The sequence below is a fragment of the Cavia porcellus genome, unplaced genomic scaffold (genome assembly GCF_034190915.1).
Source record: "Cavia porcellus strain 051 isolate PalLab524CR breed Dunkin Hartley unplaced genomic scaffold, mCavPor4.1 scaffold_6, whole genome shotgun sequence".
In the NCBI taxonomy this organism is placed as follows: Eukaryota; Metazoa; Chordata; class Mammalia; order Rodentia; family Caviidae; genus Cavia; species Cavia porcellus.
In genome coordinates, this window is record NW_026947489.1 from 46,453,683 (window position 1) to 46,468,220 (window position 14,538).

The 14,538-nt window shown below is 41.5% G+C and overlaps 1 protein-coding gene across 2 annotated transcripts in view; it reads right to left on the reverse strand.

The window, feature by feature from the left end:
- Positions 1-14,538, reverse strand: part of Kiaa1549 (KIAA1549 ortholog) — a 135,613-nt gene that overhangs the window by 13,560 nt on the left and 107,515 nt on the right. For both annotated transcript variants that reach the window (XM_013158532.3, XM_063250565.1), the window contains exon 17: positions 4,790-4,836. In XM_013158532.3, the coding sequence (XP_013013986.2) occupies positions 4,790-4,836 (47 nt within the window). The remainder of the gene's footprint in view (positions 1-4,789; positions 4,837-14,538) is intronic.

Below are 14,538 nucleotides of genomic sequence, written 5' to 3' on the forward strand. Positions count from 1 at the left end.
TGGAATTATAGACATGCATCACTATGCCCAGCCAAGTTTAATAATTTCTAAGGAGCTCATCAAGGACAACATATTAACCTAACTCTGGCTATTGTTTTTACTGCATTTGCACAGTGGTGAAGTATCACACCACTGCTCATAGACTGTAGCAGCTCTGTCTGCACTCCTGCAGATGCAACAGCGTTTGACCCACCTTAGTCCAAACATCTACCCTGATGAAAAAGGCAAATAAAGTATTAATATATGGAAATAGTTTTGACTTCACAGATGCCCTGATAGGATCTCATGGACCCTCTAAGGGTCTGAGAACCCCACCTTCAGAATCACGCTTAAGAAGAAACTCCAGAATAAAAGATTATAATCTATTACAGTTCTTTGTAATTAACAGAGCCAACCAGTTGAATAGGGTGTAGATGGATGAGCCTTTATCCTATACTGGAGCAGTTCTCATAAGTCAAAACCCAGATGATTTGCATGACTCGCTTTAAGTAAGTGCCACTGATTTGGACAGACCCTAGACAGAGCTTTACCATCCCCACTGCAGATCTTCTTCAACCCAACCACAACTCCTAACCCATCCACTCACAAACTCACTATGTTGTGCTGGCCAGTTTGAACTCCTGGGTTCAAGAGATCCTCCTGCCTCACTTTCCTGAGTTGCTAGGAGTACAAGTGTGTGTCTCTAGACTCTATCCTTATCTGTAACTTCTGCCCTGGTCATCTCAGCTCATCTGGACACTTTTGCCTTTGTTGCTTTTGGGCAAAAACTTATGCCTGAGTAGGAGAGAAAGCAAACCCTTTTGATATTGAGGGAAAATAAAGAAAAATAACAGAAAAGGAAAAGAGAAAGTAGGTACCAATCTTACTTCTAAGTGATTTCTGGTCATTGAAGAGCTAATTAGTTTGATTTCTGAGATTCGCTCTTTCCCCGAATCCATCTCTGCAATGAATCAATTACCCCCTAAGTGGGTCTATCTAGAGTCTCTATTCTGTTCCAGTGGTCTGTTGTTTCCACACGGTCTTAACATTTGACGGTGACTTGTAACTCTGAGAATAGTCCAATACCGTATTCTTCTTACTCAAAGTCTTTCTTTTGGCTCTTGTTGGTCCATTACATTTCCATACACATTTTAGAATCAAATCATCAACTTCCTTGAACTAAGAGAATTCTGAGGCAGAAGGATCACCTCAAGTTTGAGGTCAGCCTGGGCTACACAGTAAGTTCAAGGCCAATTCAACTACACAGTGAAACCTTGTCTCAATAAAACAAACAAACAAGAAAAGATCACTTGAGGAAACTGACATTATAAAAATAATGAGCTCCCTGTCTTTCTTTAAAGGGCTTAAATACCTTTGGTTGGATTTATTCTGAGATATTTTATATTTCTGAATCCTACTTTAAATTGCGTTCTTGACTTTTTAAAATTTTTTGTTACTTATATGCAAAAACAAAACAGTTTTGTACTCTGATCTTGTTTCTTCTATCTACCTTGATATTTTGTCTGGCTAGTTAGCCATCTTACTAAATTCCCTCAATTCTAACAACTTTCATGTTAACATTTTGGGATTTGAAAATCCTATGAGCTATAAATAACCATTATTTTTTTTTGAATGCTACGTAATCAATTTCTTTGAATAATACAATTTCTTTGAAAAATATAGTCATATTTTTTTCTTTCTGAACTCTTTTTTTTCTCCATCTGGCTAGGAGTCCTAGCACCATGCTGAACAGAAATACAGACTCCTGCCTCTTCCCAGGAAGATGCTTATTGTAACACTCAAGTCCCGGTGGGCACCTATGATGTGAATATTCTCTACATGCTGTACTATGTTTTTCATACACATACCTTCCTATGGTGAATTTTCACCTGCTCACTTAGAGAAAGCAGTTTTTGGCTTCTCCGTGGCATATCCAAATTGCTAGCATCAATACACTTTGTTTCAGGGCCAAACCAGTATTAAGCAAGAGAAGAGCACTTGGACATACCATAATACCACTGCAGTCTACAGCCCATCTGAGGACTGCAATGGACATGAAGTGACTGAGACTGGGCCCTGGTCCTTTGTTCTCCAGCCCACCGGCTGCCATCTTTGCATGAAGCTTCAAATCCCTGCAGTATTCCCAGGATGTTTGCCACCATTTAATCACAATGATAATTTCTCATCCATACAATGTTTTCAACTCAGCAGGGTGAACTTGGCATGTGGTATCTATTTGACAGGCTCAGAACTGTTTGCCAAAATACTTTCTATCATAACAGAGAAGTTCACTTCTGGTTTTTGTTTTTGTTGTTCACTGCCATGGTTACCACACATAGATGCTGAATCTTCCCCGTACCTATCAAAATGAGGTTTTCCTCTTTAGTTCTCTTTAAAGCAGTATCTTACATTGTGTGTGTTTTTTTAAATGCCAAGCCACTCTTGTATTACTGAGAGTCAATCTTTTGTAATAGGATATTCTTTTATGTTGCTAGGCGTGTTTGCTGATGTTTGGCTTTGAATTCTTTATATCTATGTTTGTGAATGAAAGTGGCCCTTGATGTGTCCGTCTTTGCAGTGACCTCTGTAGCTCTCTGTCTCTGTCTCTGTCTAAAGAGTTTATACAACCTTGGCATCTTTTCCTCCTTCAGTGTTTGGCAAAATTCACTGCTGAAGCTATCTGGGCCTGGAGCTTCCTTAATGGGGAAAATTTTAATTATAATTTCAATATTTTAATAGTTATAGGACTACTTGGGTTTTCTCTTTTAAAATTTTTCCATTTCAAATGTATTAACACAGTTGTTCATAAAAATCTTTTCACCTTTGTAAGATCTGGAATAATGAGCCATTTCATTCCATGTATTACTAACCTGTTACATAGAATATTTCATCAAGCTTGGCAAGGGATTTACCAATTTTGTTAGCTTTCAAAGAACTAATTTTTTTACTTTATTGATCTATTATGGCATTTATTTTCTATTTTGCTAGCATATGTTCTTGTATTAATTTTTTCTTCTACTTCATTTAATCTCTTTTTAACATCTTGAAATGAATAATTAGATGGTGAAATTTTAGCCATATTTTTCCAATAGATGTAATTAAGACAACAAATTCCTTCCTTATCCCCTAAAGACTGTTGAAGCCACATAACTATTGCTATATTCCACAACTTTCAATACATTTTATTTTCATTATTATTCATTTTAGAATGTGTTGTAATTTCTATTGTGATTATTTCAGTGTACTATGAGTTATTTATCAGGATGCTGATACAAAAGTACAGGGATTTTCTAGATATACTTTAGTATTAGTTTCTAACTTAATTTCACTAGACTGAGAAAATATAGTTACTTTTTTGAAATTTGTTAACACTTGTTATAGCCCTACATATAGAAATGTTTGATTTTACTCACTCATTTACTGGCGTACACTGAAGATTGAACCCAGGGCCCTGGCTGACACTAGGAAAGAGCTCTACCACTGAGCTGTATCCTTTGAACTTACAATTTTATTTTATTCATTCTTCTTTTTATTTATTTATTTTACTTTATCCATGTGCAAGCTGTTTTGTGTCATGAGAACTGTATCTTCATTTAATTGTTTTAAAAGGTATGTCTTGAAGTTATTGAGTGTCAATTAGATCAAGTTGATTATCCTTATCGTTCAAACCTTCCACATCTTCCTGTATCTTTCTATCTTTGGCATGTCTCTTCTAAGCCAAATACCATTCCCTAACCCATCAAATCATTTCTGTCCTTTAATTGGAATCCTCATAAGCTCATCTCATAGTGCCCTTCTGTATGTCCCACCCATTCTATTGTCTTTATCTCCCACCCGTCATACCTTTTTTTAGATTATTTTAAAATTATTTCATTTCTCCTTATCTTACATTTAAGTACGTCTCAGCTTTAGTTTAGTGAATTATTCTAAAATCTATACCACAATTCTTGACACAAAACAGTCAAGCGGTACCCTCCTGTAATCCCAGTACACTGTAGGCTGAGGCAGGAGGCGGCAAGGTTGAGCTCAGCTAAACACAATGACGTAGTCAGACCCTGTCTCAAAATGAAAAGGGAAGAAGGGATGGGAATATAGTTCAGTGAGAAGGCCTGGGTTCAGTCCCTAGTAGCACAAAACAAAACCACTACATAAATTAGTACTTTCATATCTTTGCAGACCATGAACCTCAGTCTCTGTTTTTAGCATAGTAAATGTAATTATTACAAAATTTGGGCTTAACAGCTCAATTATCTGGGTCCTCTAAGATTCCATTTCATCTGTTTCTCCTGACATTTTAGAACTATACTCTTTTCTTCTCCAATGCCTGGCTGTGCACACAGGCACGCAGATGACACTTGCTGTGGTGGTGACGTGAGGCCCAGCGGGGACCCTGAGCTTTGAGGGGATCCATGCTGGTGTCTGCAGGCAGCCATCCTTGGTCACCGCTTGAGGCTGAGCTTCAGTCCCTGAAGGAAATCACTGATCTCCATGAGTCACTATCCTCCTCAGCACAAGGTCCCCAGTTGGAGGGGCCCCATCCTGCTGCTGGTCCTGTCGGCCCTGGGGTTGGACATTTTTAGTATCTTGCCTAGCGTCCTCAGCATGACAGTTGGCCTGATTTCTCAAGTCTGTCATTACTGGAGCAGAGCTGAAATCCCAACCATTTCTCCTGCCTTTTAGGTTGCATCAGGGGAACATGCGTCTCAGGGTACAGGATCCGCTCACAATGGCTAAAGTCACAAGTTTACAAAACTAAAAAGCAGCAGCCCATGTGAGAAAGTTGCAAATATATTTTGCTCAGAAACTTTACCTTGACAATGGACCAGATGGGGGAGTCATTCCATAGTCTTCATATCTCTGGAATAAATTAAAAAACAGATGCAGATTAATATTCAATACTTATTCTAAGGTGACAAAAGCAAATGTATAAACTTTCAGGTTTGTAGGATCAACTTTCAGGAGAATTATTTTCTCATTAAAATCTAGCATGTTACCAGGGCATTCTGCCATCAAATAATGTCTGAGTTTCAGTTTGGAGAATTGGGTTACCAAGCTTTAGAAAACATAAAACCAAAGTCAGATGTGACGGCATCTGTAGTGCCAGCACTCTGGAGGCTGAGGCAGAAGGATCTCTTGAATCCATGCATTTCAGACAACCTGGGGTAATACAGCAACACCACAGCTCAATCCTCAGCACCACAAAAGCAAAACAAAAAATCTATACAATTGTTTTATAGCTCTTTCCTTCTTTTGCACAACATAACTAAAAATGTTAATAATAAGATGGGCTCTCTACCTGTTCAGCCTTCTAGGCTCCACTGCTACAAACCACAGTTTCCACTGAGATGGGCTGCATGTGACCACATGAAGCACAAGCAACTCTCCCACTAGGGTTACCAGATCTAGGGGTGTCCAGCAACAACTCAAACAGCACTGGAAACTAAACCATCAAAAGCTGTATCACAGCCAGGTGTGGTGGTGATGTCTAATGCCAGCACTCTGGAGGTTGAGGCAGAAATATCTCAAGTTCGGGCCTACATAGCAAGACCCTCTCACAAAAAAATAAAGAAAAGTGGTACCATGTTGTAGAATGCTGTTAAAAAACAGAAAAGATACAAAGAAACCAGAAACTAGACCCCAAAAGATGAAGGGGTCCCGTCAGTTTCCGACTATCTTCTGGTTCCAAGGAGTCCAGCTCTATTTCCTGCCCATCAGTTTAGAAGGTGGCCCCTGTTTTCTCCTGCAGCTTCTTTTACTTGAGTTAATCTCAACTAACTAACTGTTTTGCACTAAAACACTGCTCCCTTGAAAAAAGATATACAGTGAAAACATTGGCTGGGCTCCTTATGAATTCACACATTGGCCCTAATGTACACAGGAACATCATCTCAACATCCGTGTGGCTGTGAATCACATCTCAGAGCCAGATACCCAGCAGGACAGTGACAAGGATCTGTCCAGCTGAGGCTCACACCAACTGCTCACTCATTGTCAGGCAGAGATGAAAACCCCACAGAGCTCCCAGCAGAGGGAGATTATACAGTGAGATGCCCAGAGGAGGAGAAACAGCTTCACTTCCTTCCCCAAGACTACAGAGAAACTGGAACTGGATACGGATTTTTCACCACGGTACGTGCATTTTTGGAATTTTAAAACATATTCTTAGGCAATTTTTTTAAAAACTCAAGGCTCACCACTTTTTTATCAGAATGTGTGATGGTCTAAGTGATAAACTTATGGAAAAGAATGGAAAACAGCTGTCCACTCTAGTAAAGTACGATGAGACATTTCAACTGTCAGAAAAACAATGTCTTGCCGCAAAAGATGGCTTGTTTTGTTTTGTAATCACTGGCAGAATTTCTATGACCCAGTTGCAGGCATTTTACTTCATTAGAGCACACCTATATAAATGCTTGGGGGACAAAACTGAATTTTAAAATTTCAATCAACTATGTAAAAACACAAAACGCGTTTAATGTATCCCTTCCTTTTTATGTCATAGACAGCACAGGCCAGGAGAATGTAAAAGGGGAATCACCCAGTTGTGGGGTCTTGGATGGGCCTGAAATACACCAAGACAGGAAGGTCTGTTTATAAAAACTCTTAGCTCAGGTGTTTACATGACAGGACATTACACTTTCCGAGCAAACTCAACATCAGCAGTCTGGCAGCCTGCATAATCAACTCCTCCGCGCTAGCAAACGGGCCCAGATGTCACAAGCTGGGATAGAAAGGCCCCTGTGGTAACAGAAGGCACCTTGAAATCCACATTCCTGTGGTTTTTGTCTGCAATGGGAAGAAGCAGGTAAAGGATGATCTAGTTCGTCCCAGCAACAAATGGTAACTTTAGCCCCAGTCTAGCACAGGAACAGACATTAGACACCTACAGAGGCAGCCGATGGGTCTGGGTTAACTGTTACCATTCTCACTGAACTATATCAGGGTGACATCACAAGTTCCCAGCAAAGAAACCACAGAAGGACGACATTTACCACAAAATCTTACTATGAGTTTGAATTCATGGTGAACATGCAGGGTCCAGGCATGACCAATGGACTTTGCTCAATACTCAGGAATGAAGAAAAAAGAATGGAAATAGGGGCCCAAACCTGTCAGCAATTACTGCTAAAAAGTCATCAGCAGACGCCAAACAAGCAAGGGAGCAGACTTGCTTGTTTGTTAGGAACAGAGAAAAGGGGGGGCCAAGGGAAAATGGCTCCTGCTGTCTCCTTCAGAGAGAAGCAAGCTTCCCCGTCAGCCGCCCTGAGCTCCAGCCCTGACCTATGTGCCAGCCCAGACTCCCAGAGTCCCTTAGGAAGCTACTGCAAAGCTCCTGGGGACTGTGGCACCTTGGAGAGGATGCGCTCACTGCAGCAGCACATCAAAGCGACCTCAGCTGTCTCCCCTCCCTGGTCAGTGTGGCCTGTAGTCCTGTGGCCACATCTCTCATCTGCACATCTCCAGCCCCTCCTGGGCCAACCCGTGGCCCTCTTCTCACTGTCTGCACTGGGATGTCTGGGTGCTGGACAACAAAATTAGAGAATTTTAACTTCTGCCACTTGTAATTTCATGATGGTCAATTCAACAGGCCCTCCGTCCTAAGAAAATATTCTTGTGTCCCTGACCTGGGAAGACAGAAGCCAGGAGCTGGCCGTTTCTTCTGCCTCCTCACAACATGATTTCAGCTCTACCCAAACCTTCCTTCCTTCCTCCGTTGGGCTGGAAGAAATGTATCCCTCATGTCCAAAGAGAATTCCTCTCCTGGCACTGTGGGTCATGGCACCCTTTCACGTGTCATCTGTCCTCCTCCATACTGGCTCAGTACCACCAATGATGCCACAGGAGAAACTGCGTCAACTTGCTCTCAAGTCCACCCACAGTGTCACACTGGTTGGGCCACCAACTCTCACCTACAGCACCACATCAGCTTCCTGTGCTCCTGCCTCTGGTCTTGGTACTCTGCAACCATCCTCTGTCTAAAATGCAACTAATCTCTCACCAAGGTCCCACAGTGTCCAGGGGTCGCTACGGTGATAAGAGATAGGCTGTAGGGCTTCCTGCCTGTCCTGTCCTGTCACCATGCCTCACCACATTCACTAGTTCCTCTGCACTGGTCACCAGCAACTGATTCCACAGCACAGAAGTTGGGGTTAATGTCATATATCCACTTGACCAGGCCACAGGATGCCCAGATAGCTGGCTGCACGATGCATCTGTGCATGCCTGGGAGGTGTTTCCAGAAGAGAGCAGAGTTTGGATTGGCCCTCCCAGCATGGCAGGTATCACCCAACCCGTCAAGTACCCAGATGGAACCAAAAGCCAAGGAAGTTAGATTCACGCTCCATCTGACCTGAGAAGGGACATGGAACTTCTGCCCTCAGAGATCCCAATCCTCAGAATTTCAGATTAAGGCTCGAATCTGACTCTCAGGCTTTGTGACAGCATCACCAGCCTTCCTGGCTCCCCAGTTTGCAGACTGCAGATCACAGGCTTCTCAGCCTCCACCATCATGCATGCCAGTTCCACATAGTCAGTCTCTCTAGCTTACATGTTCTCTCTTCCCCTTTCTCTTCTCTGGAGAAGCCTGGACAATATGCATACACTGCACATTTCTGGGAGGAAGTTTTTACAGCTTTATTGAGTTACGACTGACATACAATAAACTGCCTGTATTTAAAGAATACAAGCTCATCGGTTCCGACAGTCTACACCAGTGGTGAACCTGCAGCACACGTGCCACAGCAGGATGTTTGTTATCACTGAAAGCTCTAGAAGGTTCACCTCATCATCACCGGTGTACACACACAAACTATCGCTGCAATTAAGATAATGAACACATCCACCACCCCTGGAGCTTTCAGGTTCTTCTTCATAATCCTTCCATGTCATGCCTGTGCTCAGCCCTGCTCCATCCCTGGACAACCAATGGTCTGCTGTCTATCACTGTAGATTTTTTACTTTCTAGAATGTGTGTAAATGCAAAATATAGTATGCACACTACTCCTTTGGTTTAGCGTATTCCACTCAGCCTAACTATTGTGAGATCCAATCATGTTTTGTGTATGTCAGTAATTCATTCATTTTTATTACTAATATTCTGTTATATGGATACAGCACGTGTGGATCCATGTACCTACAGATGAGAATTTTGGTTATGTCACTTAAGGTCTATTACAAAGATGTACAAGTATGAAAAATGTTTCCTTTCTCCAGGGTATATACTTGGGAACGGCAAGCAAGCTGTACTTTTGGTGTATGTTTAACTTTTTAAGAGACTGCCAAACTGGTTTTCAAAGAGGCTTTCCTAGTTTACATTCCCACCAGCAGTTCATGAGCATTTGAGTTCTTCAGATTGTCATCAACATTTGGCATGGTAGGTCTTTTGCATTTTAAACTTTCCAACAAGTGCAATTCACTTCACCCTAACTACTGACACTGGGCATCTCTTCATTTGCTTATTTCCTACAGTCATCTGTTTATTATCTATGTATATCTTCTTTGGTAAAGTTTTTATTGGGTTGTCTGTATAATTCAAGTCTTCCATAATTTACTAAGATTAGCTTTACAGCCCAGAATATGATTTGTTTTAGTACAAGCTCTGTGTACTTTTGAAAGACTGCACATTCTGCCTTTGTTTTGTGGCATGTTCTCTATAAAGAAATTATTTCAAGTCGGTAGTGTGTTTAAGTCTTTGTTATCCCACAGATTTTTCCAGTCACTTGTTCCACTGGCTATCAAAAGGCGAACTGAAACTTCCAACTACAATGATGGATTTCTTTCTATATGCAGTTCTACTGGGTTTTGCTTCGTGTATTATGAGGCACATAAATATTTCAGATATTGTGTTTTCATGAACTGATTATTTTATTATGAAAGTTATTTATTATCATGCTTGAAACTTGCTTTTTACCCAATCCGACAAGCTCTGCCCATGTACAGGGATATTTAGATCCTCTACATTTAAAGTGGTTATTGACAGAGGTAGATTTAAATGAACCATTTTAATATCTGTTTTCCATTTTTCTTATCCATACTCTGTTCCCTTTTCCCTCTTTTTCTACTTTCTTTAGACTATTTGTGGGGTTTTTTTTTTTCCTTTTTAGATAGTATCTCACTAAGTTGTCCAGGATGGGCTCAAATTTTCCATTCTCCTGCCTCAGCCTGCCAGAGTGCACAACCATGCCCAGTTCACAATTTTATTTTGATTCGATTGTTGGTCTACAGACCAGTAATGCATTTTAGGTTTGTACTGCACATTTTCCTTTACCATAGTCTACCATTAGGTCCACTTTATGTATAGCATGATACTAAAGCAGAAGGTTCCATCTCCCCTTCTTGGTCTGTTTGCTGCATTTATACATTTTACTTCAATATATAAGTTCCACAACATGGTATTACTCTTGCTTTGAAGTCAATCACTTTTTAAGCTTTAAATAATAAAGAAAGTTTTTTTAAAATTACCCACAAATTACATTTCCAGGGCTTTTTGTTCATTTAAATGAGCCAGATCTTCATCCAATGTCATTTTACCTCTGCCCCAGGGACTCACTATAATATTTCTTACAGTGCGGGTCTGTTGGTGATGTACTCTTTCAACTATCTATGTGTGAAAAGTCTTTACATCACTTTAATATTTGAAAGTTATTTTTGCCAGATACAGAGTTCTAGGATGAGCATTCTTTCCCTTCAGCTCTTTTTTTAAAGGAATAAAGCAAAACAATAAAACAGAACAAAACAAAACAATAGGAACAATATGGATTACAAAATAAGACAGTAGGAAACCCCTAATAGTTCCTGTATTGTATGTTGTTATCCTTTAAATAGATGCTCAGACTACCAGCTTTAGGCCTGAGTCGGTCAAACTATACAAGTGTCAGGTTGTTTCTTTACTTCAGTTGCTATCATCTCAGCCTGTGTTCCTCTGAGTCAGCGGTTGCTTGCAGGGCAGTGCAGGGGTCTTCTTTTCTCCTGGTCTGTGCACCAGCTGGCTCACAGGAGGGCGCAGCTTTTTGGTTCCCTCTTGGCCTATGTGACTGCCACTGGCTCATGGGAGGGCACCTCCCTTCAGCTCTATATGGCTTGCTCTACCAACTTCTGGATGACAAGAACTGTGCTACCATCTTTATCTTTCTTCCACTGTGTTATGGTTTGTATTTGGATGGCCCCCTAGCCTCATGCAGTCATGCAGGCAGACGAAGCTAGCATTTGTGACTGGTTCATTGTCTAGCACTGGGATTGGTGGTGTCAGGGCTACACCCACCCAGGGGTGGGTAGCTAGCATATAATGTAAGGGAGAGAAGGAGTCATGTTTTTCCCTTTTTGCACTTTTCACTCTTGTCACTTACAGTCAGTATGAATAGCTGCTCCTTAGCCATGCCACCCTGCTTTGGAACCAGCTGAGTATGGACTGAAACCTCCAAAAACTGTAAGCTAAGTAAATTCTTCCTTCCTTCATTTTGGGCATCAAGTATTTTGTCTCAGCAATAAGAGAAAAGTAACCAAGACACACTGTATATACTATGCCCTCTTTCTCTGGCTGTTTTTAAGATTATTAGTACTTATCTTAAGCAATTAGACAATGATGTTTCTTGGTAGAGTTTTCTTTATGTTTCCTACACAAGGACTTCATCTAACCTTGTGGATCTGTGAACTTACAGTTTCCATCAAATTTGGAAAACTACCAGCCATTTAAAAAAATAAATTTCATCGTGCATATCTGAGATTTGCAACATGATGTATTATGATACATACAGATGATAAAATGACTAGTAAAGTGAAGTAAATTAACCTATCATCTCACAGAACTACTTGTTTTGGTGACAAGACCAATAAAACCTATTTAAGAAAAATCCTTAATAAAATGTCTTACTGTCATCCTCATGTTGTGTGTTAGATCTCTAGACCTATTCATCCTATGTAGCTGCTACTTTGTATGCTAAGAATTACATTTCCCATTTCCTATAGTGTCCCACTCTATAACCAGTTTGTTAGGGTTTGTGTCTCGATGCTCCCCCAAAGCCCCACACAGTCACGGAAACAGGCTTCTAGACTTTGTGATTGATCCATGGTCCAGTGCTGGGATTATGGATGTGAGTGCTACACCCACCCTGTCGGTGGCCCACATACAATATAAGGGACAGAAAGAGTCTTCTCTCAGTGCTCCTCCCTGGTTGCTTTTGTTGTCCTCCAGCCACCAAGAACTGTTGCCCTCTGCCATGTGTCACCCTGCCTTGGAGCCAGCCAAGTATGGACTGAAACCTCTACAAACTATAAGCCGAAATAAACATTTTTCCCTTTAACTTTGGGTATCAGGTATTTTGACTCAGCAATGAGAAAAGTAACCAAGACACAGTTTTACTCTCTATCAGAATGACCTCTTTTTTTCCAGGGGCATGTCATCTTTGGCAACAGACTCTCTCCTCTACCCCCATCATAATGTTTCTATGCGTAACAAACACAAAGAAATCACAACTTCATACCCAAAATAATCAACCCCTTAACTTCACAACTAGAAACTACATGTACACAGAGGACAAGGTGGTTAGGGAGAGGAGAATAGGATGGAAGTGACCAAGATATGTTATATGCATGTATCAATTCCCCTAAACAAATCTCACTATTATGTGTTGCAAACATATGCTAACAAAGGAAAAATAATAATCTACAATAGAGCTCAAGATTGTACACACAATATCTCAAACTGTAGGTCTGGGCCTCACATTCTGACCTGAGTCTCACGCCCTAGCCCAGCCTTGGGCTGGGTTTGGCTTGGGCTCAGATAATACTGAGAGCACAGGTGCTGCTCTTGAGTGCCTGAGGGTAGGGAAGAGCTTGGTGAGCAAACCTGGTGGGGCAGCCTACATCCCCCACTCCAGAGTAAGGACCTGTCTACCTGGCTGTTCCCCAATATCCATGAAAGGTAAATCTTTTGAATGGATTCAGGACATTGAGGCAGCTGTGACAATGCAACTAATGGCATTCACAAAAGATTTCCTGAACTGCTTCAGAAGTGAATAGTGAGATAAGTGTGTTCAAAGCAAGGGGGAGTATTCTGAAGAGGATAAATGTGGTCTTTTACTGTACTAATTTTTAAAATTTAGGCATTCACCATATTTTTATCATGCCTCATACTGTATTTTCTTTATCCACTCATCAACTAAAGGATATTTCAGTTGTTCCCATATACTGGTTCTGTGAATAATGATACAACAATCATGGGAATTGGTAATCGCACCTCCTTTGAGTATCACCTAGGAGAAGAACTAATGGGCACCTGGTAGTTCTATTTTAATTTCTTTAGGAGCCTCCATAATGGCTACTGATCTACATTCCTACCAATAGTGTGCTAGTGTTCCCTTCACTCTCAGTCATTGCCAACATTTCTTATCCTTCAGATAGGAGCCATTCTAGAAGTGTGTGTGTCATTGTATTGCTTCTTTAATTTTACTGAGTTACTTTCTGGTTAGCTTTGATATCATACATTATTCATTTACATTACTGGTTTTTGATATTTTAGTTTCTATGAATATTCTTGAGCTTTATTGGGGTTCAGGTTTTATGCTTTTATGCTTTGTTAAACAGAATCTGAGCGACTTTAGTCTGAGGTTAATTCTCCGCACACTGTAAGCCAAACTCTTCTGAGTACCCTACCCACCATTCCATGAATTATGAGGTCTTCCATTCTGACTGGTGGACAAGGCTGGCTGTACTGGTCTGCTGCCATAACAAAATACCATTGGATACGGGACTGAAGCAGCTAAACAGTCCTAAACAACTGTTTTGGTGGGGATCAGTTTCTGGTGAGGGCTTGATCACTGGCTGGTGTCCAGTCATCTTTCTGCAGTGTCATTACAAGGCAGAAAGAGAGCATGGTGATTTCTTCCTCTTCACATAGGGCAATACTTCTTTGGGATCAGAGCTCCACCCTCAGGGCTCACTGAATCCTAGTCATCTCCTTAAAGGCCCTGTCCGCAGTATACATATAGTACCTGACTTGGGAGCGTAACAGTTCATTTAGCAGCAAGAGCTTATTCCAGGCCTCTGTGAGCTCAGACTATTCCTTCTGCTCTTTTGGGTGTTTTCTTGCCCCAGTCTTGGGTCGTTCCTTCCCCAGTGACCGGCTCAGCACCCAGATGACAATTCTCCATAGACCCCTTCTCAGGCATCTGTCTGCTCACCCGCCCACCCCTCAAATGTGGGTTCCAGCTGTCTGTTCTCCCTGGGTCTCCAGCTTCATCAGGGGCCCCTTCCCTGCACGTGGTTAGAAACTCTCTCCCAACAGATGCCAAGAGAACGGTAAGACTTAACTCCCTTCCCTTGCTGCCTGATACTGAAGTCAGAAAGTCCTTTCCCAACTTCTCACAGCTTGGCTAGGTGCTCCCTCAATGTCCTCCCAGGACAGTGCTGACTACACCACAGCAGAGCTACTGTTCAGGCTGCTCGCACAGCCTCTGCCAGACACAAAAGCCAGGTAGCAGGGGCCCATGGTGTCCCCCACCATATCCCAACCCCCAGAGGGTCCTGAACACAGCAGGAGGCCTGTAACCATGGGAATGAATG